Source organism: Macaca thibetana, chromosome 15 (genome assembly GCF_024542745.1).
Source record: "Macaca thibetana thibetana isolate TM-01 chromosome 15, ASM2454274v1, whole genome shotgun sequence".
In the NCBI taxonomy this organism is placed as follows: Eukaryota; Metazoa; Chordata; class Mammalia; order Primates; family Cercopithecidae; genus Macaca; species Macaca thibetana.
In genome coordinates, this window is record NC_065592.1 from 3,622,798 (window position 1) to 3,649,331 (window position 26,534).

The following is a 26,534-nucleotide window of genomic DNA, read 5'->3' on the forward strand; positions in this document are numbered from 1 at the left end:
GGATGAGAGTTTCCAGGAACTGCTGCTGGTTTCCAGGAGTCTGGGCCCTCCTCCTGGGCCCTGCGTTTGCTCAGAGTCACTAGCGGCCCGGCAGAGGCCCAGCACACCCATCGGTTTTAGAATGAAAACTCGAATGAGACATTGGGCTATAGTTGATTAAAAAAAAAAGTCAAACTCTAATATTTGAAGAGATTTATTTTTGAGCCGCACATGAGTGACCATGGCCCATGACACAGCCCTCAGGTGACCCTGAGGACATGTGCCCACGTTGGAGGGCACAGCTTGGTTTTATGCATTTTAGATGTGAGGCATTGATCAAATACATTTAAGATATACAATGATTTGGTCCACAAAGGCGGGACAACTTGAAGTGGGGGCCTCCAGGTCAGAGGTAGGTTTAAAAAAATTTTTTTTTGCTGGGCGCAGTGGCTCACGCCTGTAATTTCAGCACATTGGGAGGCCGAGGCAGGTGGACTACCTGAGGTCAGGAGTTCAAGACCAGCCTGGCCAACATGTCGAAACCCCGTCTCTACTAAAACTATAAAAATTAACCGGGGGTGATGGTGGGTGCCTGTAATCCCAGCTACTCAGGAGGCTGAGGCGGGAGAATCGCTTGAGCCCAAGAGGCGGAGGTTATAGCAAGCCGAGATTACGCCACTGCACTCCAGTCTGGGTGACCGAGTTAGACCCTGTCTCAAAAAAAAAAAAAAAAAAGGCCGGGCGCGGTGGCTCAAGCCTGTAATCCCAGCACTTTGGGAGGCCGAGGCAGGTGGATCACAAGGTCAGGAGATCGAGACTATCCTGGCTAACATTTTGAAACCCCGTCTCTACTAAAAATACAAAAAACTAGCCGGGCGTGGTGGCGGGCGCCTGTAGTCTCAGCTACTTGGGAGGCTGAGGCCGGAGAATGGCGTGAACCCGGGAGGCGGAGCTTGCAGTGAGCCCAGATCACGCCACTGCACTCCAGCCTGGGAGACACAGCGAGACTCCGTCTCAAAAAAAAAAAAAAAAAAAATTTGCACCGCCACACCTAGCTAGTTTTGGTATTTTTTAGAGAGACAGGGTTTCACCACGTTGCCCAGCTAGGCTCAAACCCCTCTGCTCAAGCAATCTGAACCCCCTGGCCTCCCAAAGTGCTGGGATTACAAGTGTGAGCCTCTGCGCCCGGCCAGATTATGTTTCTTATCAGACTTACAGTCAGCGTTGATGTTAAATGCTGGTGAGCTTTTCCTGAATTCCAGAAGGGAGGAGGCCATAATGAGGCGTGTCTGACTCCCCTCTTCCCATAATGGCCTGAACCAGTCTTTCAGATGAAATTTGGATGGCCCTGGCCTAGAAGAGGAAGTCCATTCAGATGGTTGGCAGGCCTTGGGATTTTAATTTTGGTTTACACAATTTTGAAATTATTTGCATATAAAATTATTTGGAAAATTATTTGAAATTATTTGGAAGAAAGATTGTTGCCTGAATTGGTCTGTCCCTTTCTACTGTGATTGGACACAAAAGATCAGCTTATTTGGTGCAGAATTTTTCTGTGGTGTTGCTCCTGAGTGAGCATTATTGCGCAACTCTGATACCGGCCGGGCCCAGGAGCTCGAAAGCCAGAGTCCTCTCCAAGTAGACATTGGTGCAAATTTAGAAATGGGACTTAGCAGGCCGAGCGCGGTGGCTCACACCTGTAATCCCAGCGCTTTGGGAGGCTGAGGCAGGCGGATTACATGAGGTCAGGAGTTCAAGACCAGCCTGGCCAACATGGTGAAACTCATCTCTACTAAAAATACAAAATTAGCCGGGCGTGGTGGCGCATGCCTGTAATCTCCAGCTACTCGGGAGACTGAGGCAGGAGAATCACTTGAACCCGGGAGGCGGAGATTGCCGTGAGTGAAGTTTGCATCACTGCACTCCAGCCTGGGCGACAGAGTGGGACTTCGTCTTAAAAAACAAAAAGAAGGCCGGGCACGGTGGCTCAAGCCTGTAATCCCAGCACTTTGGGAGGCTGAGATGGGCGGATCACGAGGTCAGGAGATTGAGACCATGCTGGCTAACACAGTGAAACCCCGTCTCTACTAAAAAATACAAAAAATTAGCTGGGCGAGGTGGCGGGTGCCTGTAGTCCCAGCTACTCGGGAGGCTGAGGCAGGAGAATGGCGTGAACCCAGGAGGCGGAGCTTGCAGTGAGCTGAGATCGGGCCACTGCACTCCAGCCTGGGCGACAGAGCAAGACTCCGTCTCAAAAAAAAAAAAAAAAAAAAAGTTTATATGAATATCCAGTCAAAACCAACATGGAAAGTATTACCCTTGAAATGTTATCTGTACGAATTTCCAAGGAGACCACAGGACTGTAGACTGTCTTGGAATGTCCTCAGAAGGCTCTGTCACTGATCAGGTAACAGAGTAAAAACCCCAGCATCCTTTCTTTCAAATGGGAGGGGGAAAGACAGAGGGACAGAAGCTGTTCAAACTTTGTCTTCTTTCTTTGTGGCTTGTGGTCACCTCTGCGTCCTCAGAAGCTGCCTCGCCCTCCAAAGCCTTCCCGGCTTCTGCCCCTACCTCATCCTCCAAAGCCGCCTCTAGCTCCATCACAACCCCCAAAGCCACCTTTGCCCTTAGGTTTGGCCTAGTCCAAGTTACCTTTGCTTCCCTCAATTTCACCATCTTCCGTGGCCTCCTTGGCAGCTTTGGCATCCTCCTCACTGTTGACATTTATAGAGCCAAAGCCTTTGGAGCATCCGGTTTCCTAGTTGGTGACTACCCTTGCCCAACAAAGCTGTCGAATGACTGAAGTCTCTTCAGTGGTGTCGTCAGACCTTTGACAGACAGTTTTAGATGGCCGGCTTCTGGCAGTAGGTGATCCTTGCAACTCCAGCCTGTTTGCTCTGCCCCCAATTTCCCTTTTATTATAGGAATGTAAAGCTTCTTTATCATCTTCAAATGAAGCAGACTCCATCAATGCAAGCACACCCTTTAGATTTGCTGTTTTGGTTCTGAGGCATTTTCATAAAAGCTGTCTTCTCAGATACTTCCTGAAGAGTGTCTTCTGTTGCACTGTAGGAGAGGTTGCTTAAACCAGAGTTTCTGATTCACCACTCCAAGCGCTGTGCTCTCCATCACTGTAGAGTCTCGATTCTGACCTTTCTCTCCATCATAGCGCAGGGAAATAGATCGGCCATCAATCTCTGTTCCCTGCGTTTCTTCAGAAGTTTTCTCTGCATCAGCTTCTGTCTTAACCTCAGTATAAGCAGTCCCTTTACTCTTCCCATCCTTGCTAACTAATCTGATCATCCACAGCATCAGCTCCGCCTTCTGGGTTCACGCCATTCTCCTGCGTCAGCCTCCTGAGTAGCTGGGACTACAGGCGCCCGCCACCACGCCCAGCTAATTTTTTGTGTTTTTAGTAGAGACGCGGTTTCACCATGTTGGCCAGGCTGGTCTCAAATTCCTGACCTTGTGATCCGCCCACTGCGGCCTCCCAAAGTGCTGGGATTCCAGGCGTGAGCCACTGGGCCTGGCCCGTAGATACTAGTTTCTAACTCAGGACAGACTTGTTAAAGTTGAGGTTTCCAACAAAGATTGAAAGATGCTCCAGCCTGGCCACAGGTGAAATCCCGTCTCTACTAGAAATAGAAAAAGTAGCCAGGTGGTAGTGATAACCGCCTGTAATCCCAGCTACTCAGGAGGCTAAGGCAGGAGAATCACTTGAGCCTGGGAGGTGAAGGTTGCGGTGAGCCGAGATCGTGCCGCTGCACTCCAACCTGGGCGAGAAAGTGAGACCCTGTCTCAAAAAAAAAAAAAAAAAAAAAGACGCGGTTGGTTCTATGCTTTGCACTTTCCACTTTCTGTTTCTTGGCTTCAGAAGCTGCTGTTTGGTCATTTCCTTCGTTTTCCAGGTGCTTCTTTGACAGACACTTCCTCCTCTTCGTCGTCTTCATCACTTCATCCTCTCCATCATCGTCACCCTCGTCCTTGTCCTCATCATCCTCTTCACCTTCATTCTCAGCCATCCTCCTGGCTTTCACAGGAACAGCTTTCGTAGAAGCTTTTCTTTCCCTTGGCTGCTGCTGTCTCCATAACTGCTGCTTCAGAGCCATCTTCCTCAGCATCCTCCTCATCGTCGTCGTTGTCATCCCCTGAGGCAGGGGCACCCGCTGCTGCCTTCACTACTGCTGGTTCAGAGTCATCCTCCTCCTCATCACTGTCTTCCTTCTTGGTGTTCTTGCTGTTGTTTGCCCCCTCAGCTGGGGTGCCCCCTTCTTGCCAGGAGCTGCTGCCAGTGCTTTGCCTGGTATGGCTCCCTTCTTGCCAGGTGTGGCGACTGCTCTGCCTGGAGTGACAGTTGCTTTCTTGGTGGGTGTGGCACCTGCAGCCTTTTTGTTGGGGAAACTGCCACCTTCTTGGCTGGGGTTGCAGCAGCCTTCTTGCCTTTCTCCTGAGGTGTGACAGCCTCTTCTCCACAGCCGCCATCTTCTTCATCTTCAGACATTTCCTCATCTTCACTTCCTCCTTCCGCCTCCTTTGGGGGAGCAGCCATTTTCTTGGGGTCACTTTGGTTTTTACCTGCCTCGCCACCAGGTAGTCTGAAGCGGCTGAGGATAGGAAATCTTTGCAGGGTGCAGAGTGGGAGAGGGGCAGGGCGTGGCTGATACCAGCTGCAGCACAGGCTGTCAGGGTGGGGAGGCGGCCGGGACCTTGTAGTGGGCCCCGTAGGAGATGTGCTGGCACCGTGAGAGGGCCGGCTTAGGAGTTAAACCTTCGTGCATCTGAGATAAATCATAAGCTCTTCTTGGTATGGAAATGTAAGAAAATGATTCCATATTTTGCAGGAAACCTGCAGGAAAGTGAAGGAGTCAAATTGAATCAGGGTAAGAAGGGCTCAGGGCCTCAAATAGAGCTCTGTGTTTTCTGCATAGTATTTTCTAAAAGAAGCTTAAGACAGAGATCGTGTTCACATCCCATTTAGTAAAAGAGGAGGTTTACCGTGAGGTTAAGTACAGGGCTTCTTAGCGTTTCTTAGATGAATCCTAAAGGTTTTCCAGGTGAATCACTTAGTCAGCTTATTCCAGCCAACATTTAAGATTCTGAAATTAAGCAGAAAAAAAAGAAAACAAAACCCAAGATCAAGGGACCAGCAGGAGAAAAAAAGATTCTGAAGTTGATTTGATTTTTTTTTTTTTTTTTTTTTTTTGGATATAGGGCCTTGCCCTTTCATCTAAACTGGAGTGCAGTGGCGCAGTCTTTTCAATGCAGCCTTCACCCCCCTGGCTCAAGCAATCCTGGTACCTCAGCCTCCCGAGTAGCTGGGACTACAGGTGCACACGACCATGCCTGGCTGAGTTTTGTAATTTTTGTACAGACAGTGTTTCACCACGTTGCCCAGGCTGGTCTCAAACTCCTGGGCCCAAGCGATCCACCTGCCTTGGCCTCCCAAAGTGCTGGAATGACAGGAGAGAGCCACTTGAACCAGCCTAATTTTTTTCTTTTTGAGACAGAGTCTCGCTCTGTTGCGCAGGCTGGAGTGCAGTGGCCAGATCTCAGCTCGCTGCAAGCTCCGCCTCCCAGGTTCGCGCCATTCTCCTGCCTCAGCCTCCCGAGTAGCTGGGACTACAGGCGCCCGCCACCTCGCCTGGCTAATTTTTTTGTATTTTTAGTAGAGACGGGGTTTCACCGTGTTAATTAGGATGGTCTCGATCTCCTGACCTTATGATCCGCCCACCTCGGCCTCCCAAAGTGCTGGGATGACAGGCGTGAGCCACCGCGCCCGGCCCAGCCTAACCTTTTAACTTAAAAGTAGAGGTTAAGCTGGGCATGGTGCCTCACGCCTGTCATCCCAGCACTTTGGGAGGCTGTGGTGAGTGGATCACTTGAGATCAGGAGTCTGAGACCAGTCTGGCTAACATGGCAAAACCCTATCTCTTTTTTTTTTTTTTTTTTTTTTTTGAGATGGAGTCTCGCTCTGCCGCCCAGGCTGGAGTGCAGTGGCCGGATCTCAGCTCACTGCAAGCTCCGCCTCCCGGGTTCACGCCATTCTCCTGCCTCAGCCTCCCGAGTAGCTGGGACTACAGGCGCCCACCACCGCGCCCGGCTAGTTTTTTGTATTTTTTAGTAGAGACGGGGTTTCACCGTGTTAGCCAGGATGGTCTCGATCTCCTGACCTCGTGATCCGCCCGTCTCGGCCTCCCAAAGTGCTGGGATTACAGGCTTGAGCCACCGCGCCCGGCCGCAAAACCCTATCTCTACTAAAAATAATAGAAATTAGCTGGGTGTGGTGAGCACATGCCTGTAATCCCACCTACTCGGGAGGCTGAGGCAGAAGAATTGCTTGAGCCCGGGAGGCGGACATTGCAGTGAGCCGAGATTGCGCCACTGCACTCCAGCCTGGGTGACAGTGAGACTCCGTCTCAAAAAAAAAAAAGGGGGGGGGGATTAATTTTTTAGAATAATTAAGCCAGACTATTTTACTTGTTTTATTTCTGATGTTACAGGATTTCTTGTAATTAGCTTTTTTAAAAAAGAGTTTGTGGCTATATAGTAGGTGTGTATATGGGTAATTAGCTTTTAAAAGGAGTAAATTTCATTTCAAGGGAGAGAAAATAAGACACTTCATTCTCAAAATCTGAAGATAATAGAAAACAAATGTATGTTAAAATTGATAACGACGTAAAAGGAAGCAACCTTAAGACTAGTCAAGTCTGATGCCCATAATATGTGCAATTATTATGTCAATTATAAATTAAACATAGTAAAAACCATGAGTAGACAATTTGTGTTTGAAAAAGAAACAAAGAGAATAAAAACCTCTAGAAATGAAAAACATAGTCATTAACAGTTAAATCAGGCTGGGCGCAGTGGCTCATGCCTGTAATCCCAGCACTTTGGGAGGCCAAGACGGGCAGATCACGAGGTCAGGAGATCGAGACCATCCTGGCTAACACGGTGAAACCCTGTCTCTACTAAAAAATACAAAAAAAAAAAAATACTAGCCGGGCAATATGGCGAGTGCCTGTAGTCCCAGCTACTCGGGAGGCTGAGGCAGGAGAATGGCGTAAACCTGGGAGGCGGAGCTTGCAGTGAGCTGAGATCTGGCCACTGCGCTCCAGCCTGGGCGGCAGAGCGAGACTCCGTCTCAAAAACAAAAAAATTAAAAAATAAAAACAACAGTTAAATAAGTTGGCAGACAGGAGAAGCAGCACTAACCCAGCTGAAGAGAGGAGGAGCAGTAGTGTCAGGAGGAGATGTACGGCCCTGGGAGGAGGCGATGCCAGCCCGTATCCAGTACAAGTTCCAGGAGAAGAGAGCAGGAAAGGAGAAAGGGAAAACTGAGGATTTTCCAGAGTTCATGAAATACAGGAAACTCCAAGAAGTCCAGAGTTTAAAAAACATCCACGGCTAGATACATCATTGGAAATTTTCAAAACATTAAAAAGTAAACATCTTAGATGCAACCAGAACAAAAAGACTTCCCTGAGAGGAACATGTGGTGAACTGGTGACCAGCTTACAGCAAACCTGTGGCTGGGGGGGCCGACGCGGGCTGTGGGGGGCCGATGCGGGCTGAGGGGGGCTGATGCGGGCTGTGGGAGGGCCGATGCAGGCTGAGGTCTCTGCCTGATGAGCACTTCAAAGCAATGTGACTGGCTCCATTTCAGCCGCAGTTTGAGGCTCACTGTGCAAAGGCTCTTGTAGAAATAAATACTGAAGGTTATTCTTCAGAGAGGTGGAGTTGAGCTTGAAAGACAGGAGAGGGATTCAAAAAGCAAAGAGGGCTGGGTGCCGGCTCACACTTCTAATCCCAGCACTGTGGGAGGCCGAGGCAGGTGGATCACTTGAGGTCAGGAGTTTGAGTCCAGCCTGGCCAACATGATGAAACCCTGTCTCTACTGAAAATACAAAAATTAGCCGGGTGTGAGGGCAGGCACCTGTAATCCCAGCTACTCAGGAGGCTGATGCACAAGATTGCTTGAACCCAGGAGGTAGAAGTTGGAATGAGCTGAGACTGCGCCACTGCACTCCAGCCTGGGCAACAGAGCAAGACTCCATCTCAAAAAAAAAAAAAAAAGCAAAGGTAAACAAAGAAACTGGTAAATATGTGGTGAAAATGAAATACATTTCATTTTCATACATTAACATACATTTGGTGGGCCAGGCGTGGTGGCTCACACCTGTAATCCCAACACTTTGGGAGGCCGAGGTAGGTGGATCATGAGGTCAGGAGTTCAAGACCAGCCTGGCCAACATAGTGAGACCCTATCTCTACTAAAAAAATTACAAAAATTAGCCGAGCGTGGTGGCATGTACCTGTAGGCTCAGGTAATTGAGAGGCTGAGACAGGAGAATCGCCTGAACCCGGGAGGTGGAGGTTGCAGTGAGCCAAGATTGCATCACTGCATTCCACCTTGGGCAACGGAGTAAGACTTCATCTCAAAAGAAAAGAAAAGCAGCATTGGTTATGTTAAATCAGTGGTAATCATTATTTATATAGGGAATAGAAACTACCAGAAGTAACACAGCCCAGGGTGAAGCTAGACAGTCAAGGCATTGAGATCTCTATATTAAGAAGAAAGTAAAGAGATGTGTTAACTTCAGACTTTATTGCAGCAGATGTGAGTGTTGAAAATTTAAGGTTACCATTCAAAATGTAGAAACAGGTTGCAAACCTTCCAAATAAATACCAGGCAGAAAGAATACTTTCTGAAAACCACCTTTTCCTGCTTTAATCAAAGGCATAGAAGGCTGGGGGAGGTGCGAGTGAACCAGAGCAGGAACTAAAAATCATAAAATAACATGGCAGCAGCAGTTGTCAGTAAACAGAACTCACCAGCTCGAAAGAATGTGAGATTCGAGGGATTTTTTTCTTTAATTTGGCTATGTGGTGTATAAGAGACACATCCAAAACAATGGTGTTGAAAGTTAGGAGTTGGAAACAAGACACTAGGTAAACAAGACCCTAGGTAAACTAAGAAAGCCGCTCTAGCTATAGTCCTACCTGCCGCAGCTACAGTGATGCTATGCAGAATATACTTCAAGATGAAAGAGAACAGGTAGAAATGTGAAGGGTTACCGCAGACTCACAGAAATTCTCTGGACCTAAAGGCTCAAGGAACGTAGATTAAAGTGGACCATCCTCACTGGTGCCATGGCTTATGCCTGTAATCCCAGCATTTTGGGAGGCTGAGGCAGGAGGATTGCTTGAGCCCAGGAGGTTGAGACCAGCTTGGGCAAAAAGCAAAACCCCGTCTCTCTAAGAAAAACATAGTAAAAAAAACTAGGCCTGGCGCAGTGGCTCACACCTGTAATCCTAGCACTTTGGGAGGGCAAGGCAGGCGGATTGCCTGAGCTCAGGAGTTCGAGACCAGCCCGGGCAACATGGTGAATCCCCGGCTCTACTAAAATACAAAAAATTAGGCATGACGGCATGTGCCTGTAGTCCCAGCTACTTGGGAGGCTGAGGCGGGAGAATCACTTGAATCCAGGAGGTGGAGGTTGCAGTGAGCCAAGATCACACCACTGCACTCCAGCCTGTGCGACAGAGTGAGACTCTGTCTTCAAAAAAAAAAAGAAAAAAAAAAAAAACTAACTGGCAGGTGTCTGTAGTCCGAGCTACTTGGGAGGCTAAGGTGGGAGGATCACTTGAGCCCAGGAGATTGAGGCTGCAGTGAGGTAGGATCGTGCCACTGGTCTGGCTCTAGCCTAGGTGACAGCGAGACCCTGTTTGTAAAAACAATACTTTTTTTTTTTTTTTTTTTTTTTTTGAGACAGAGTCTTGCTCTCTTGCCCAGGTTGGCATGCAGTGTCATAATCTCAGCTCACTGCAACCTCCACCTCCTGGGGTTAAGCAATTCTCCTGTCTCAGCCTCCCGAGTAGCTGGGATTACAGGTGCCCACCACCATGCCCGGGTAATTTTGTATTTTTAGTAAAGACAGGGTTTCTCGGCCGGGCGCGGTGGCTCAAGCCTGTAATCCCAGCACTTTGGGAGGCCGAGACGGGTGGATCATGAGGTCAGGAGATCGAGACCATCCTGGCTAACACGGTGAAACCCCGTCTCTACTAAAAAATACAAAAAAAAACTAGCCGGGTGAGGTGGCGGGTGCCTGTAGTCCCAGCTACTCGGGAGGCTGAGGCAGGAGAATGGCGTGGACCCGGGAGGCGGAGCTTGCAATGAGCTGAGATCCGGCCACTGCACTCCAGCCTGGGAGACAGAGCAAGACTCCGTCTCAAAAAAAAAAAAAAAAAAACAGGGTTTCTCCATGTTGGCCAGGCTGGTCTGGAACTCCTGACGTCAAGTGATCGCCCGCCTCGGCCTCCCAAAGTGCTGGGATTAGAGGCGTGAGTCACCACCGTGCCTGGCCAATAATAATTTTTGAAAAAAAAAAAATCAAAGGAAAGTTTAGAAAATAAAGGGAAAATCTCACAGCAGAATGACAGGTAATGATACGAAAAAAAAAAATAGAGGCTGAGTGTGAGTGTTGCAGTATTCAAATAATGTAAATTACGAAAAGAGAAAAATATCAATGGAAATTCAAGGAAAAGTGCGGCCAAGAAAGACGTCCTTCACTAGATGAACTTCACTAGATAAACTCCGTGCATCCAGATGGTGGAACATTATTTAGTCCTGAAAAGATGTTCTCAAGCCTTGAAGAGGCCTGCAGGAGCCTTAAGTGCGTATCGCTGAGCGAGAGAAATTATTCGGTGCGACCCTAACTCCGACATCCTGGAGAAGCAAAACGGACCAGATGCGTGGAATGAGCTCCCACGTTCATGAGGGCAGGTTTCCGGCAGTGGCATTGGGAGGCTTTGTTCACATGAATCTCTGTGCTTGTCTACCTTGTTTAAGTTCCTTACAAAGAGCATGTGCCAGTTTTACAGAATGAAGGGAGGGGATTTTCTGATGCGTAGGGTGGAGGAGCCAAGATGCCGGGACCCGGGGACGTGAGCGCGTTGGTTCTGGCGGCGGGAAGACGGGCGGTCGCTGGGACGTCTCAGCTCTCCGCGTCGCTAACGCCCCACCCCGGGAAGGACCCGGAGGGGACCACCGCATGTGGACGCACCGGGAAGCACAGCTCGTGGGCCGCCGCTCAGGCCGTGGGCCTCGGGGCCGCTGGACGGACGTGGATGGCGCCGCCGTTCTCTCGCGGGCCCAGCGAGGCTGTGCGTGCGCGGCCCGGGCAGTCCCTGCGAGCCTGGGCTGCTGCTCTTGTGGGGGGCGGCGGCCGCCAGGCTGAGCCTAGAGCTGTGGGCTGCCCCCGGGTTCCTGCCTCGGGACGGAGGAGGGAGGGCGCCGCTGCCGTCTCTCGGGGGCCTGACTCCCTCCCGGCTGCGCTGAGCGCCTGCGGCTCCGCTTGTGGCTGCTGCTCACCACAGGCTGGGCCGCCGGGCTGGGGGCGCTGCGGGCGGCCTCGGTCTCCAGGTCCGCCGCCGGGAGGGAGGGGAACAGGGCCCCGCCTTCGCGGGGTGGGCTCGGCCGGGAGGAGCGCGGAGCCGCCTGGCTGCCCCGGCGTGTGCGGCCGCCGTGGCCGTGAGGGCTCCCGGGTCCCCTCTGGTGGCTTTGTCGCAGGGCAGGCCGGCACGTGAAATCTGGCCAGAGGTGTTGCAAGCTGGCACGTTGAGGTACCTAGAATGGGTGAGGAAATGAATAAGCTTCGGGGGAAAAGAAACGATTGTGGAAACGGTGCCTTGAGGCAGGAGGAGGGAACGGGGCCAGGAGAGAGGAGCCGGGTGGGCCACAGGGACAGCCCAGGGCCCCTCGGAGCTCCGAGGCCGGGCGCCCTCTGTGTTGGGAGCGTGGGGTCCTCCTGACAGAAAACCTGGTGGGGAGTTGCGGGAGCGAGAGCAGCCTGCAGACCTGACCGAAGATGCGGGGAGCCGGCGGGAGACCTGAGACGTGGGGAAGTGGGAGGAGCCTGCAGACCTGCTCCTCGGTTTCCTCTGCTCCCCGCCACCGGCTCCCTTCCCGACGTCTTCCCTGGCTCTCCCCTCATGGAAACGCGGAGGACGGCCAGGGCTTCTGCTCTCCCCCGTGGCTGCGGTGGGCTCACCGAGACCCGTGTGAGAAGCTCGGGGTCTGCCCAGGTCCGAGGGCAGCTGTCTCATTGCTGGCTGCTGTGTCCACACAGCTTCTCGGTCCTTCTCCATCCTGTTCTTCCAACACCTCCGCAGGCTGTCTGTTCTTAGTCCAGTCGGGTGCCAGGTCCATCCCCCTGTCCACCCATTCTGAGCCACCTCCTGCCTTTGCTAACCTCGCACTCCCCTCCCAGCTGCCCTCCCTCCCCCCCCGCCCGTCACATTTTCCAAACAAGCTGGGCAGTGGTCTCTCCAACCCAGCCCCGGAGCAAGGAGGCCCAGGCCCGGGGCTACCCGGCACACACATGTTGTGCATGAGCTGGGATGCAGGCCCCACGCTCTGCAGAATTGTGCATTGAAGACACCAGGGCTGCAGAAAACTTGGTTAGGAGCAATCCGCGGAAGCCTGGGGTGCTGTGGCGAGCTCCGCAGGCGGCGGCCCCTGACCCTGAGGGTCCCCAGGGGTCTCGGGGTGGGCTCTAGGGCAGAACCATGTCCTCCAAGTAGAAAGCCTGACCCGGGTTGTGGCCTCCAGCAGCCCAGGAGGACCCCTAGCTGCCCCTTGGGCCCCGGTCGCCATCGATGCTCTGTGGGCCGCCAGGTGTCCTCCTGATGGGAGAGGTCACCATGGTTCCCACCCATGGTCTTCCTTCCCTGCCTGCGGGTCTCCTGAGTCTGACTCTGGCAAGAAAGATAAACAGGTGGCAGCAGAACCGGCTCTCTTTGTAATTGCTCTTAAATCTGCAACTTGGATTCGGTTCGTTTGATTGGCCTTTTCTTTTACTCTTCGTGCCCGCAGTGAAGATAGTGATCCGGGGAGACAGGAACACGGGCAAGACAGCGCTGTGGCACCGCCTGCAGGGCCGGCCGTTCGTGGAGGAGTACATCCCCACGCAGGAGATCCAGGTCACCAGCATCCACTGGAGCTACAAGAGTGAGTGTGGCGGGCGCCTCGGGGGTTCGGGCTCCAGGCCTCCACTTCCTTGGCCCTGGTTCTTGGGAGATGCGTTCCCCAGAGGGGGTCTCCCCAAAGAGTTCTTGTCTGTGAGGGACCCTGCTTGCGTGGGGGTCCCGGAGTGAACTCTGGGGGCTCTTTTGGGGTGGATCACCCTGCTGCCTGAGTGAGCTTCATGAAGCCCCGCTGAGCTGGGAGGCTCAGCTTGGGACAGCAGTGGCCGCAGGTGAGTGGGCACGCGGGCGCCTGGGGGACTGAAAGGAGGTGTCTTCTGAGGAGCACTCCCGGGCCTGTGCCCTCTTGGAGCACGTGGTGTTTTTTCTTGGGCCCAGCCCCACATCTGCGCCAGCACCAGAAACAGTAATAAGACCTTTGAGCCTTGCTCCTGCGGAAAGTTTGTGTCACTTAAAAGATTCAGTGAGGTGGGCTGGATGGTGGGGTAGACCCCTCCCCAGGGTCTCAGTTGGGTGCTGGTGCCTGGGTAGATGCAGGAAGGTGGGGGAGGTGATAGCTGTGGCGGCTCCAAGGCTCGTGCTGTGGGAGGCAGAGCAGCTGCCCTGTGTGTTCAGAATCCTGACAGTAAAAAGCCTTGGGGCTGTTTTTTTTGTTTGTTGGTCTGTTTTTTGTTTGTTTATTTTTGAGACAATCTCGCTCTGGTGCACAGGCTGCAGTGCAGCGGCAAGATCTCGGCTCACTGGAACTGGGTTCAAGCAATTCTCTGCCTCAGCCTCCTGAGTAGCTGGGATTACAGGCGTCCGCCACCACACCCGGCTAATTTTTTATATTTTTAGTAGAGACGGGTCTCACCATCTTGGCCAGGCTGGCCTTGAACTCTGACCATGTGATTCACCCGCCTTGGGTTCCCAAAGCGCTGGGATTACAGGCATGAGCCATTGCGCTTAACCATTCCTTTTCACTGAAAAAAAATAATAAAACCTAGTGGGTTACTAGTGGGAGGCAAAGATGAGTTTCAGCTGCCACATGGTGACAGCTGACGCCTGGACTGCTGTGCAGAACAGCTGTGGAGTTGCTGGGCATCTGCTGCTCTCTAGGGCCTGGGAAGGTGGTGCTGGGCTGACAGGACACAGAGCCCACAGGGCCGGCACGCAGAAGCTCTACCTGCCACCGCACTCTCTTCCTGGTTTGGGGTGAGGCTGATGGCAGCGTTTATGCCCCTCTGCTCAGGCGACGATGTGGTTGGTGTGCAGATGTGGTTGGTGTGCAGGTGCCTGGCGGTGTGAGGGGCCTGGGTGTGCCTCTCCCCTCTGGTTCTCCCTTCCCCTTGGAATCCTTGGGTGGGCGGGAGGCTCCATCCATCGGCTCCCCCAGACCCCAACATGCCCCACAATAGGGCACAGTCGTGGGTGCTCAGGAGGAGCAGGCAGCACCAGCAGGCCCAGCCGTGATGGTGCAGCATGGGGCAGGCCTGGGGCCTGTCAGATGGCTCCGAAGGGAGGGTCCGGTCTCTGCCCTCAAGTGGTTACTTACATCCCACTCCCTCAAAGTGAACCAGAGGCCAGTCACTGGATGCAGAAACAGGGTCAGGAGAAGGTGACACAGGTGGGCCCGTTTGTTCACACCCGTCAGCAGGAGCGCACCAGCTCTCATGGAGACTATGGGCAAAACAAAGACACCCACCCAGCCAGGAGGGTCACCTTCCAGTATGCTGAGGCCAGGAGGGGCCGTGCCCAGGATCAGGGCCCTGCAGGGAGGGACCCAGGTTTGGGGCCAGGGAGGGAGGGGGCCGTGCCCAGGATCAGGGCCCCGGAGGGAGGGAGCCGTGCTCAGGATCGGGGCCCAGGAGGGAGGGGGCCGTGCCCAGGATCAGGGCCGGGGAGAGAGGGGCCATGCCCAGGATCAGGGCCCGGGAGGGAGGGGGCCGTGCCCAGGATCGGGGCCGAGGAGTGAGGGGGTTGTGCCCAGGATCGGGACCGAGGAGTGAGGGGGTCGTGCTCAGGATCGGGGCCCAGGAGGGAGGGGGCCGTGCCAAGGATCAGGGCCTGGGAGGGAGGGGGCCATGCCCAGGATCGGGGCCAGGGAGGGAGGGAGCCGTGCCCAGGATTGGGGCCGAGGAGTGAGGGGGTCTGAGGGGGTCATGCCCAGGATTGGGACTGAGGAGTGAGGGGGTCGTGCTCAGGATCGGGGCCAGGGAGGGAGGGGGCCGTGCCCAGGATCAGGGCCGGGGAGAGAGGGGCCATGCCCAGGATCGGGGCCGAGGAGTGAAGGGGTCGTGCCCAGGATTGGGACCGAGGGGTGAGGGGGTCGTGCCCAGGATCGGGGACGGAGGGGGCCGTGCCCAGGATCGGGGAGGGAGGGGGCCGTGCCCAGGATCGGGGCCCGGGAGGGAGGGGACCATGCTCAGGATCAGGGCCCGGGAGGGAGGGGCCATGCCCAGGATCGGGGCCGAGGAGGTAGGGAGCCGTGCCCAGGATCGGGGCCCAGGAGGGAGGGGCCGTGCCCAGGATCGGGGCCCAGGAGGGAGGGGCCGTGCCCAGGATTGAGGAGGGAGGGGGCCGTGCCCAGGATCGGGGCCGAGGACATAGGGAGCCATGCCCAGGATCGGGGCCCAGGAGGGAGGGGCCATGCCCAGGATCGGGGCTGAGGAGGTAGGGAGCCAGGGAGCCGTGCCCAGGATCGGGGCCCAGGAGGGAGGGGCCGTGCCCAGGATCAGGGCCCGGGAGGGAGGGGCCGTGCCCAGGATCGGGGCCCGGGAGGGAGGGGCCGTGCCCAGGATCGGGGCCCGGGAGGGAGGGGCCGTGCCCAGGATCGGGGCCCGGGAGGGAGGGGCCGTGCCCAGGATCGGGGCCGGGGAGGGAGGAGGCCGTGCCCAGGATCGGGGCCGAGGAGATAGGGAGCCATGCCCGGGACTGGGGCTGTGGAGGGAGATACTGTGCGTTCAGTTTGTCGCTGAAGCTGTGTCTGAGCGGAGGCCTGAAGGAGCCGCTCCCTGTGTGGTCATCTTGAGGGAGCATATCCTGGGTTTCTGGACACTCGGAAGTCCTGGTGGGAGCTGGTGCCTGCGGCGCACAGACAACCACACCAGCCTGACCGCTTTGTGCCACCCTGGGAACTTCATATTGGGCACTAATCTTAGGATTCTTCCTGTTTCAGCCACGGATGACATCGTGAAGGTTGAAGTCTGGGATGTGGTGGACAAAGGTGAGGCGTCTGTGTTCTGTGTCTGCTTCTCTCTGGGACTGTGTGCTCTGTGCAGAGAGGCTTCCTTTCTTTCCCCCGGTGCCCATGCATCACCCACTGTCCTCGTGGACGGTGCCCAGGGTCTTGCTGCTCTGCTCCCCTCCACATCCAGTGGTGACCCCGCGGCACAGCACAGCCCTCCTGTGGCGCCACATGCTTTGCTGCTTTAGTTAGCATTCCTCCCGCCTCTGAGTGACGGCATGCACGGCGGTGGCAGGTGCGGCCGGGGGTGTGCTTTGAGCCCCAAGGCCTGGGGTGCTATTTTGGGAGCCCTCCTGCACTGCCTGGCAGAGCGATCCAGCACCAGGTGGCCCCATGCCCACAGCCGAGGACCCAGCTCCTGTGCTCCGGAGACAGGCTGTCTAGAGGGATGTGTTCCCGCCAGGGATCCCCAGCCACACAGACCCGCGCTCTGGGGGCCATGGGAGGGCTGCAGCAGCCCCCGGGGTGTCCTCGACATCGTCGGTCTCCTCCTCAGCCACAAGGTCACAAGTTCCTCTAAGTCCTCAGAGTGGAGCTCACGGCCCTCCCCGGAATCGTGGTCTGTGGGCATGTGTGGTGTGTGTGTGCAGGGCCCTCCCTGGGCCCGTGGTCTGTGGGCATGTGTGGTGTGTGCAGGGCTGGCCACATGCACGCCCCAGCCTCGCAGGCCTGACTGTGGCCTCGTTACGAGGTTCTGCTGGAAAGGCGGCCGCGGTCTGTGTGATGGTGTCTGTCTGGACGGCGCATGCTCCCCTTCCTCCACCTGTGTTTTGTTGGGGTGGGTTTGGCCATGGGGTTCAGAGACGGGTTCTCATGCAGTTCCTGCAGGGGTGCTGGGCCCCTGCGGCTCCCACCATGCTGCGCTGGACTCTGTGTGGCCCATGCTGACCTGGTGTTCCAGATGCTGTGTCTGCAGAGCTCTGCGTGGTCTCTGGCGTTAGAGGTGGCCACCCACTGCCCCGTCATTGTCCCCGTCCCCACTGTGAGGGGAAGCTATTAGATCTGCCTGTGGCCCCCAGGTGTCTCAGGCGGGGCTGCCCTGAGTCGCATCCTGGGATGCTTCCCCCATCCGGGGCAGGGTCCCTTCCGGAGCTGTAGAGATTTCCTGTGCCTCCCTCCAGCTCTGGCTCCCTGGCTGTGGCCCCCTGGCTTTGCCCGTGTGTGGAGCGGGCACAGGCTTCCCGTAGACAGGGGTTCGTATCTGGGCACTGTGATGGGTGTGGTCTCCATGGCTTAGGATGGGACCCCCTCCTGGTGGCCTGTCGTGCCTGGGGCTGCCGTGGAGGCCTTTGGGTGCAGAGGCCGCCCGGCCCAGTGCTGGGCTTCCTCTGGGGTTGCATGTGTACCCTTGCATCACCTGTTAGCACCCACCGGGGAGTCTCACTCAGCCTAAACCAGGGCCCCTCGGGAGGGAAAGGTCCCCCCAGCTCCATGACGGGGCCTGGCATGCCTTCCACTGCCACCCTGACTCCGTGCCCACTGTGCAAGGTGTGAGCACCGCCCACAGCAGCCGGGGCGGCCAGTGGGGAGTGCAGTGGAGGGTGCTGAGGCCTCATGGTCACCTGGTGAGTTCTCGAGGGGAAGGGGAAGGTGAGGCCATCAGGCTCAGCGGGGGCTGCACGGGGCAGGCTGCCCGGAGGGAGGCTGAATGGAGGATGGAGGAGCCTCAAGGTGAGCCGACATCCCTCACCTCCGCCTGGACAGCCAGGGCCCGGCTCCCCTCCAGCTCTGCCTGCTCTCCCCAGAGCAGATCCGACTGGCCTCAGTGGCTAGCCCAGGGGGGTGCTGGTTAGGCTGTGGGCATCCTTCCTGGGTACAGGCCCCAGACAGCCAGCAGTGCTGTGCTGAGCCCTTTGTGGCTGGACTAGGCAGGCTCCTCTGGGCTGGTTCTGTCTCCTGTACCTGTGAGGGAGGGGCTGACCCCCCTACCGGGTCACATCGTGGTGAGCAGTTCAGAAACAAACTGTGGAATAAAGTGGAGGTGGCGTTTTAAACACATGAGCCCCATCTGTTCTTAGGGGTTTTGTTTGTTGTCCCAGTCCGTGACTTCAAGACTGGGATCCCCAGAGTTCCCAGGATGGTCTGGAGCCCTTTCTCCTCAGGTCAGCATTGTGGAGATAGAGGGAGGGGCCGTGGCCCCTCACTGGTCAGGAGAGCCATGGTGACCTTGATGGCAGAGGCTCAGGGGGACCCAGACCGTGGACACCACACAGCTGCCCTTCTGCCTCCCCAGGCCTCTTCAGGGCTGGGATCCCTGCCCTCCTCTCCTTTTCTCCCGTGTTGGTTGTTGCCTTGAGAGTCTGTGCGCTCCTCTCCCTACTTTCACCCCAGGGGGAGCCCCTCACTTTCCCACCATATCCCTTGTACTTCCTCCCGCCCTGGACTTGGGGGAGCTGGGGAGGGGGCCCTTCCTTCAGCAGCAAACCCTCCTGGTGCAGGGCTGTGGGCCATCCCACCGCAGCCTGTCCAGCAGCTGCTGAGCCCATGGGCCCCATCTAGCACCTTCTGTCCATGCCCAGCCCAGCCCTGCCCCCAAAGCCGACAGCAGGGCCTTGCCCAGGTCCCGCTGCTCCAGAGTTCGTGGGTGCCCGCACTGCAGGCTGCTTGGGGTGGTGGAGCAGGGCACCTGCCAGAGCTGGGGGCTGAGTGGCCAAGGGGGACCCATGCTCCTCCTGTGGCCCAGGGATTCCACCTCGTAATTTTTGTTTGTTTTTAAATAAGGAAAATGCAAAAAGCGAGGCGACGGCTTAAAGATGGAGAACGACCCCCAGGAGGTGAGTGTCCGGTGCACAGCGGGTAGCAGTGGCTCAGTGCCCTGGGGTGCGTGAGCCGGTGCCCAACACTTCACTCGCCTTTGACCCCAAGCACCCCAGTTATGCTGTGGCCACGGGGACTGCTGGGCTTCCCACCTGCTCCGCAAACCCCACACTGCCATGGCTGCATTTGGGGGTGGCTGGTGGCTGGCTCACCTGTACTAGACATTGTGTTGGACTGACCCCTACTGGCATTTGAGTGATCTGAGAAGTATTTAAGTGAATTCGCCAAACTTTTATCCCAGTCACAGTGGGCTCGGCCCTTCAAAGCACAGGACACATCTTGCAGTGGTGGCTGTGGGCGTGTTTCTCTCCCTGGAGCCACCTGGGGCCAACCCAACCTGAGCCTGACGCACCCGGGGCCTCGCACCCTCCGTGCAGTGCATCCCACTCCCTTTAGAGCATGGGGTGGAGTGACTCTGCCCACAGCACTGCAGCCAGCCCTGTTTGTGGGCACTGGAAGCTTCCGGAATGTACATCTAGCCGAGGGCGGCTGGTAGTCCGGCGCCTGCCTCTATTTTCGAGTGGTGGTTTGGTCATCCGTGAGGCCTGGGGCAGACACTGCTGTGATTAATGTGAGGTCCTGAGTAGGGGGCTTGTTGAGGGAGCTGCCAGCGAGGCTGGGGTTGACTGTCAGAGCCTTTGGGGCAAACCTGTGTTTAGCTATCCCATCTCTTCAGCGTATCGTTTCCAAATGGGACTGGCCGTTATCTTTCCAGATTAGAAAACTATCCAGCCTTTTCCAGGACTGTGGGCCACATGGGTGGGGCCCATCCTGGTCCAGTCTCATTACTATTCCCTCCGTCCCCAGGCGGAGTCCGACATGGCCCTGGATGCCGAGTTCCTGGACGTGTACAAGAGCTGCAACGGCGTGGTCATGATGTTTGACATCACCAAGCAGTGGTAAGCGGGAGCTGGCGGGGCGGCCGCCGGTAACTGTCACCCCCTAGCCCCTTGGGCGCCCTCTCTGTGCAGCAGATAACGGTTAGAGTGGCATCATTCTGCAGGGCCAAGGGACTCTTGCTGGGCAGCTGTGGCGGCTCAGCCACGAGGGGCAGTGGCCTGGATGTCGGACTAGGCAACAGCTATGTCTGTGCATATGGGGCGGGATGGCGCGGCCAGCTGCGAAAGGTGTCTGGGGCAAGGCATGTACCTTCCATAGCCCCATTATTCTTCCTGAAAAACCATCTGGGATTTGGCAGAAGCAAGTGGCTGCTTGTGTTGAGGGCTCCCCGAGACCTCCGTCTTCCATGACCCAGGAGAACCCACGCCAAGATTCATTCTAGCAAGAAGATGACAGCAAAATCTGCTAAGGGCAGTGGCACTCAGGACTATCTCTGGGGGACTAGGCACAAGCGCCCAGAGGCCACTGTGTGGAGTCACGTGGGATCCACTCAGCTCCTCAGAAGTGCAGTGTCCCCCGGGACGCACTGGAGCCCCAGCGTGGGGGTGCTACAGACACACACTTGGTGCAAGGCTCCTAGAAGAACGAGGGCCTTGTGGAGACCAGCCTCCTGGCGCGGGGCCCCTCCTACCCACAGCCAGTGCCTGGAGCACTAGGAGCAGCGCATTCGACGCGTCCAGGCATCTGCTCTTCCCAGCAGTGGGTCTGGCCTGGGGGCCTGGTCAGCAGCTTCTCTTACTTGGGAAGACCCCCGCACCAGGGTTAAGCACACCGCCTGTCACGGGGCCGCACACTTAGCACGCATCAGCAGCCCAGGCCTGAGGGCGGCTTGCAGCGCCTGGCCGGCCATGCTCTGGGCCTCTGCCAACCTTTGCTCATGCTGGGAACCCTGCCTGCCCTCCCAGCCTGCAGCACCACCGCCAAGGACTGACTGCAGGCACCCTCGGGAGAGCCCTTGGTGGGGGTGTGGCACACGGATGGCAGGAGAACTACGCACGGGGCTGGTGGACCCACCCGGGGCACGAGTCCAGCTCGGGCGCACACACGCCAGCCTCACCTGGGCGAGCAGTGGTGCTGCTCTCCCTCCAGCCTCTCCTGTCCAGGCCAGCCTGCTGTCCTGGTGGGTGGGAAGTGGCTTTTCCCAAGCGAAGCTGAGTGTGGACGCAGAGTGGCCTCCACGACACCTCCCACTGCTGCCGCGGGAACGGCCTGGAGGGAGCTGCATCCGCCTGGGCTGCCATGTGAGGAGCGGGCAGGAGGGACAGCGAGACTCCAGCCAGCCTGGGAAGATGTGGCAAAGGCACTCACCTGTGGGCCCAGAGACCCTGTTGGCAGCACCAGCCTGGGTGGGCGATGCCTGTGGTAGCAATGCTTTGGCGCCCCTGCTGCCCAACATGAAGGACGGAAAACACCACTGGCTCAGACGGCGGCTTCTAGCGCCACGCAGGCCCTTCACAGCTGCAAGGAGCGGGAGACGCCAGAGGGCCGCCTGCTTAGGACCAGAGGTGCCCCTGGGCCGGCCTTGGTGAGGGACCGGTTTAAATGACTGTGCAAATGAAAGAAAACGGAGTTACAAACTTCGGATGCTGCGTTTTTCACCCACTTGTGTTGGCTTTCTCTCAGTCGGGAAGTTTTGTCACTTGAAGCGCTAGTTATTTCTTCACAAGCCTTTTGGAAAACTGTGCAGCTGAGAAACTGGCAGCTCCGCGCCAGGCAGATTCTGGAGACTTGCCATCCGTTCCCGGAGATGTCTGCTTAAGACAAGGCTCTCCAAACAGCCGCTTGACCGGCAGTAGCAGAGGCACCCCAGGGTGTCCTTGGCCTCCCCGGTGGGCAGGGAGCCTGGACGAGCAGCCACAGGGTCAATGCCGAGGGGCACAGAGGACAGTGTGGGATGAGGGTGGACGCAGGCAAAGCCAGAGGTGGTTTTGTAGGGATGTGGACGCGGGGCGCTCTGAGGGAAGGCAGGGACAGACAGGGGCATTCCAGTGTGGGGTGCGGTCAAGGGCTGCGGGCTGGGAGGGGTGCGAAGGCCCTCGAGGCACTTCCTTCTCGCTCTGCACGCTCGAGGCGTGCTTCCGGTGGGTGGGATGTTGGAAATGAGAAGCAGCCACCGTCCTCGGGCCTGGGCACACAGTAGCTTCCCAGGGAGGGACAGGGCGTCGCAGAGCTGAAACTAAGCCAGGTCCTCACCTGTTCCCTGAGGACCTTCAATTATATTCTCCGGGAGCTTCCGAAAGTGCCCACCCATGTGCCAGTGTGCGTGCTGGGGAACTACCGGGACATGGGCGAGCACCGAGTCATCCTGCCGGACGACGTGCGTGACTTCATCGACAACCTGGACAGGTGAGTGCAGTGGCCCTGCTCCCAAGGGACCCTGCCTGGTGCTCTGGTGCGTGGGGGAGGGTGCTGAGGCAGAGGCCGGGGGAGGGGTTAGCGTTAGCACGGGGGCCAGGGGATGTCAGGTCACGCCGCGGCGTGGGGCTCACTGAAGCCTGGGTCTCCCCAATGGCATTGCCAGGAACTGTGCTGGGAACTGTGTGCCGGGGTGAGGTGCTGGCACCGTGGGGGTCACCTGCAGAAGGGCACTCAGCTTAGCTGGTTAGCAGGGCTCAGCAGGGTCCTGTGGCCTCAGGAGCCTGCAGGAGGAGGGAGGGCAGTGCGGACCGGCAGCCGTGGGCCCAGGGGTGGTCCTTGGCACCGGGGCAAGGGTCTTTCTCTTGCATCTTTCTTCCTTTCTGAAAGCAGACCTCCAGGTTCCTCCTACTTCCGCTACGCTGAGTCTTCCATGAAGAACAGCTTTGGCCTAAAGTATCTTCATAAGTTCTTCAATATCCCATTTTTGCAGCTTCAGGTAAGCACTCACCGTGTGGGGTGGAGTGGATGCTGGTCTCTCACCTCTTTCCAGGCGTCTCCCTGGACAGGCCTCCCTCCTAATGCCTGAGAAAGCTGTGGGCCTGCTCAGAGGTTGGCTGCTGGCAAGGGCCCAACGTTCTACTGCGCCTGCCTGCTCTGGGTGGCAGAGGGTGCAGGGTCCTGAGGGCTAGACCCAGTTCCAGGAGCCCCTCCACCTCTGCGGAGACCCCTTGCTCAGTTTCCCCCAGTGTTTCTGGTTGCTTTTGTTTGTTGAGATAAGGTCTTGCTGTGTGACCCAGGCTGCAGTGCAGTGGCGCAATCATGGCTCACTGCAGCCTCAAACTCCTGGGCTCAGGCAATCCTCCCACCTCAGTCTCCCAAAGTGCTGGGATGTCAGGCGTGAGCCACCGAGGTACTCGCTGTTCACATCTCACATTTCCCTGGTGCTTGTGTCAAAACCAGGGAACCAACTTTGGTCTGTGGACTAAACTCAACTTCCCTTGTAGAAACAAGGGGCCAGGCCAGCTGTGGCTGCAAAGGAGCCCAGCAAACGATGAGGCTTGAACCTCCTCGCCCTGGGCTGCCCTGACTGGGTCTGGGGGACCTGGGGCCCAGCCGCAGCTGTAGCAGCCTTGGTCTTTCTCCAGAAGGATGTCAGGCTTGCCCAGGGAAGGGGCTGTGCTGTCCTCCTGGTGTCAGAAGAAGTGAGGACGCCTACAGGCTGGGACTGCTGCTGGGGACGTTTCGGTGGGAAGGAAGGCCGGCAGTCAGACTTGTGTGGTGCCGGCACTCCTGGGGAGGCCCGTCCTTCCTGCAGAGCTGTCCCCTCATCACTGGGTTGGTTACTCCTTGGGGAGCTCCCCACTGCTCGCTGCTCCATTCCCTGATGGTTTACCCTCCAAACGCTTCCAGAGCCTCCCAGGGAGAGCACGGGGCCCTGGACAGTCTTGAGCTGGAAGCGTAGGGCTGAGCTGTGTGTCACTCTCCTTTTGCTATGGATGTGCTCAAGCAGATCTAATGTCCTCACCCGTCTCAGCAGCGGGACCCCCATTTCCTCTTTGTCTTGCCCCTGGATGGCCTGGAAGCAAATTTCAGGCCTTTTTGTCACCTAAAAATATTTCAAACACATCTCTAAAAAATCCGTTCTGTTTTTTTTAACCTGACCATAGTACCTAATGTAATACCTCACATTAAAGTCACAGGTTTTTCTTGGAGAAATAAGCCACAATAACAAATTTAAAAACTAAAATTTCCAAAGATTTCAAAGAGTTCTTCAGATCATCAGGTATTTAGTCAGTATCCAGAGTAGGATCCAGAGTTCACACATTTGGTTAAAATCACATTTTGTTGTTGTTGTAGCCATTTTCGGCGACCTTACTGACTTTAATATCCTTTTTTTGGGGGGTGGGAGATGGAGTCTCAGTCTGTCACTTAGGCTGGAGTACAGTGGTGCGACCTCACCTCACTGCAACCTCCGCCTCCTGGGTTCAAGCGATTCTTCTGCCTCAGCCTCCCAAGTAGCTGGGATTACAGGCACCTGCCACCACGCCTGGTTAATTTTTGTATTTTTAGTAGAGAGGGGGTTTCGCCATATTGGCCAGGATGGTCTCCATCTCTTGACCTCATGATCTGCCCGCCTTGGCCTCCCAAAATGCTGGGATTACAGGTGTGAGCCACCGCGCCCGGCCTCACGTTTTTATTTATTTTATTTAATTTTTTTATTTTTATTTTTATTTTTTTGAGACAGTCTCGCTCTGTCACCCAGGCTGGAGTGCAGTGGTGCGATCTCGGCTCACTGCAAGCTCCGCCTCCCGGGTTCCCGTCATTCTCCTGCCTCAGCCTCCCGAGTAGCTGTGACTACAGGCGCCTGCCACTGCACCTGGCTAGTTTTTTGTATTTTTAGTAGAAACGGGGTTTCACCGGGTTAGCCAGGATGGTCTCGATCTCCTGATCTCGTGATCCGCCCGTCTCGGCCTCCCAACGTGCTGGGATTGCCGGCGTGAGCCACCGCGCCCGGCCCACATTTTTATTTTAAAAACCCCTCCAGGCTGGGCACGGTGGCTCACGCCTATAATCTCAGCTCTTAGGGAGGTAGAGGCGGGAGGATAGCTTGAGCCCAGGAGTTCAAGATCTGCCTGGGCAATAAATATAGCAAGACCCTGTTCTAAAAAAAAAAAAAATCTCTTCAACCTGAAAAAGCTGATTTAAAAAAAAAAAAAAGAGGCCAGGCAGGTAGCTGAGGCCTGTAATTTCAGCAGAGGCCACGGTGGGAGGATCACTTGAGTTCAGGAATTCGAAACCAGTCTAGGCAACATAGCGAGACCCCATCTCTATTAAAAAAAGAGAGAAGGGGCCAGGCGCAGTGGCTCACCTGAGATCAGGGGTTCGTGAGGCTCTGGCGTTTGTATTTAATTTGAATCTAAAGTGAGCAGTGACATGGACCGGCCTCAGACCAGCCTGGGGCTCCAGGCCAGGAGGGCAGCGGTTTGCTCCAGAGCCAGCTGCCTGTGGGTGTGGGGACGGTGGCGATGCGTGGCCGGGGCTGTGTCCTGCCACCAGAGGTGTGCACGGCGGGGAGTAGAGAGGCTTGGTTTTCCAGGTGAAGGTGAGGCTTCTTCACCCTTGGAGGTGCGTGTGGGTGGGGTGCTTTGAGGTTTATGCCTGTGGCAGAGCTGTCCCCTAAGCCATGCTGGCAGCCTGTAGGTGTTGTGCCGGTCGCTGCAGAGGAATCATGTGGGCTTCTGTGGTTCCAGTGAGGCCCAGCCCAGAGCTCCATGAGTTACTGAGCACCCGTCCCTGCAGCATCTCCTGGTTTAGTCAGCAGGAGGCGTCCCCCGTGCACTCAGCTGCTGTCGGGCTGGGGCAGTCGCAGCAGGAAGGGCCCCTGCTCAGGCCTGTGTGCTCCCCTTCTGCAGAGGGAGACGCTGCTGCGGCAGCTGGAGACAAACCAGCTGGACATGGACGCCACACTGGAGGAGCTGTCGGTGCAGCAGGAGACGGAGGACCAGAACTACGGCATGTATGTGGCTGCGTCCGCCCGCGGGGTCAGTGTGGGGGCTGCAGGCGCGGCCGTGGTGCCGGGCCATGGGCTGCACCAAGGAGAGGAACCCATTTGGAGTGCCCCCCGTTTGTGGTAAATTAGTTCTCTTGGGGCACAGGTGGAGGAGGGCTCAGGTTGGCACTGCCCCCAGCAGCCCCCTCAGTCACACCTGGCATAGACTCCTCGTACAGGTCATGCCGTGCCTGCCGCTCTGAGCACCGCTGACCATGGCCAGGTGCTGATGCTGGTGGAGTCGTGCTGGGGCTGCCTGCCCATCAGGGGCTTAGCTTCCCACGTTGATGCCAGTGTGGGGTGTGCTTTCTGGTCAGCTCCTTGACTTTGGGAAGCTCCCTGTGCTGAAGAGGCATACGGACCAGGACATGAAGGTCTCTGGTCCTTGATAGCAGAGGGCGGCTCAGAGCATCCTCCTGAGTGGGCCTGGGCAGCACGCGCAGCCCCGGGGGTTGCGGGCAGTGGGACAGCTGGCCGTTCTCTGCCTCAGGCTCCTGCACAGCTGGGGGCTTGGTGCCTCCCCTGGTGCCTCCCCAGGCAGGGACCGCGGAATCAGCGACCCTCCTGAGGCCCCCCAGCAGGTCTCTGTTTCCAGAGGGAGAGCCCTGTGGGTCACCTCGGATCTGGCTGTTGGTTGAGACACAGCAAGAGACTGAGAGGGAAGGCAGTCTGATGCCTGGAGAGGGACCCATGGCTTCTGGCTCCCAGAATGGACCCCCC

The 26,534-nt window shown here is 56.5% G+C and overlaps 3 protein-coding genes across 18 annotated transcripts in view; all 3 read left to right on the forward strand.

Moving 5' to 3' along the window:
- The window catches only part of RABL6 (RAB, member RAS oncogene family like 6), a 136,769-nt gene that overhangs the window by 105,798 nt on the left and 4,437 nt on the right, over positions 1–26,534 (forward strand). For all 4 annotated transcript variants that reach the window (XM_050759883.1, XM_050759882.1, XM_050759884.1 and 1 more), the window contains 7 exons: positions 12,854–12,988; positions 16,121–16,168; positions 18,911–18,963; positions 19,814–19,905; positions 22,112–22,252; positions 22,655–22,760; positions 25,678–25,781. In XM_050759883.1, the coding sequence (XP_050615840.1) occupies positions 12,854–12,988; positions 16,121–16,168; positions 18,911–18,963; positions 19,814–19,905; positions 22,112–22,252; positions 22,655–22,760; positions 25,678–25,781 (679 nt within the window). The remainder of the gene's footprint in view (positions 1–12,853; positions 12,989–16,120; positions 16,169–18,910; positions 18,964–19,813; positions 19,906–22,111; positions 22,253–22,654; positions 22,761–25,677; positions 25,782–26,534) is intronic.
- Positions 1–26,534, forward strand: part of PHPT1 (phosphohistidine phosphatase 1) — a 64,454-nt gene that overhangs the window by 23,160 nt on the left and 14,760 nt on the right. The window contains exon 1 of one of the 13 annotated variants that reach the window (XM_050760395.1): positions 374–377. The exons of 8 other annotated variants lie outside the window; for them this stretch is intronic. The gene's annotated coding sequence lies outside the window, so the exon portion shown is untranslated. Of the gene's footprint in view, positions 1–373; positions 378–6,412; positions 6,418–11,636; positions 11,641–15,816; positions 15,821–19,593; positions 19,598–26,534 lie in introns of those variants that run through there. 4 more of the 13 variants (XM_050760396.1, XM_050760397.1, XM_050760387.1 and 1 more) reach the window with 4 other exon arrangements.
- On the forward strand, positions 19,915–21,484 carry LOC126937077 (uncharacterized). The gene has a single exon (XM_050760316.1). The coding sequence runs from the start codon at positions 20,755–20,757 to the stop codon at positions 21,433–21,435; it is 681 nt and encodes a 226-aa protein (XP_050616273.1). The 5' UTR covers positions 19,915–20,754; the 3' UTR covers positions 21,436–21,484.

Excerpts from the sequence above, each read along its gene's own strand:
- LOC126937077 (XM_050760316.1), top strand. The coding sequence starts at position 20,755 with ATGCTCTGGGCCTCTGCCAACCTTTGCTCATGCTGGGAACCCTGCCTG.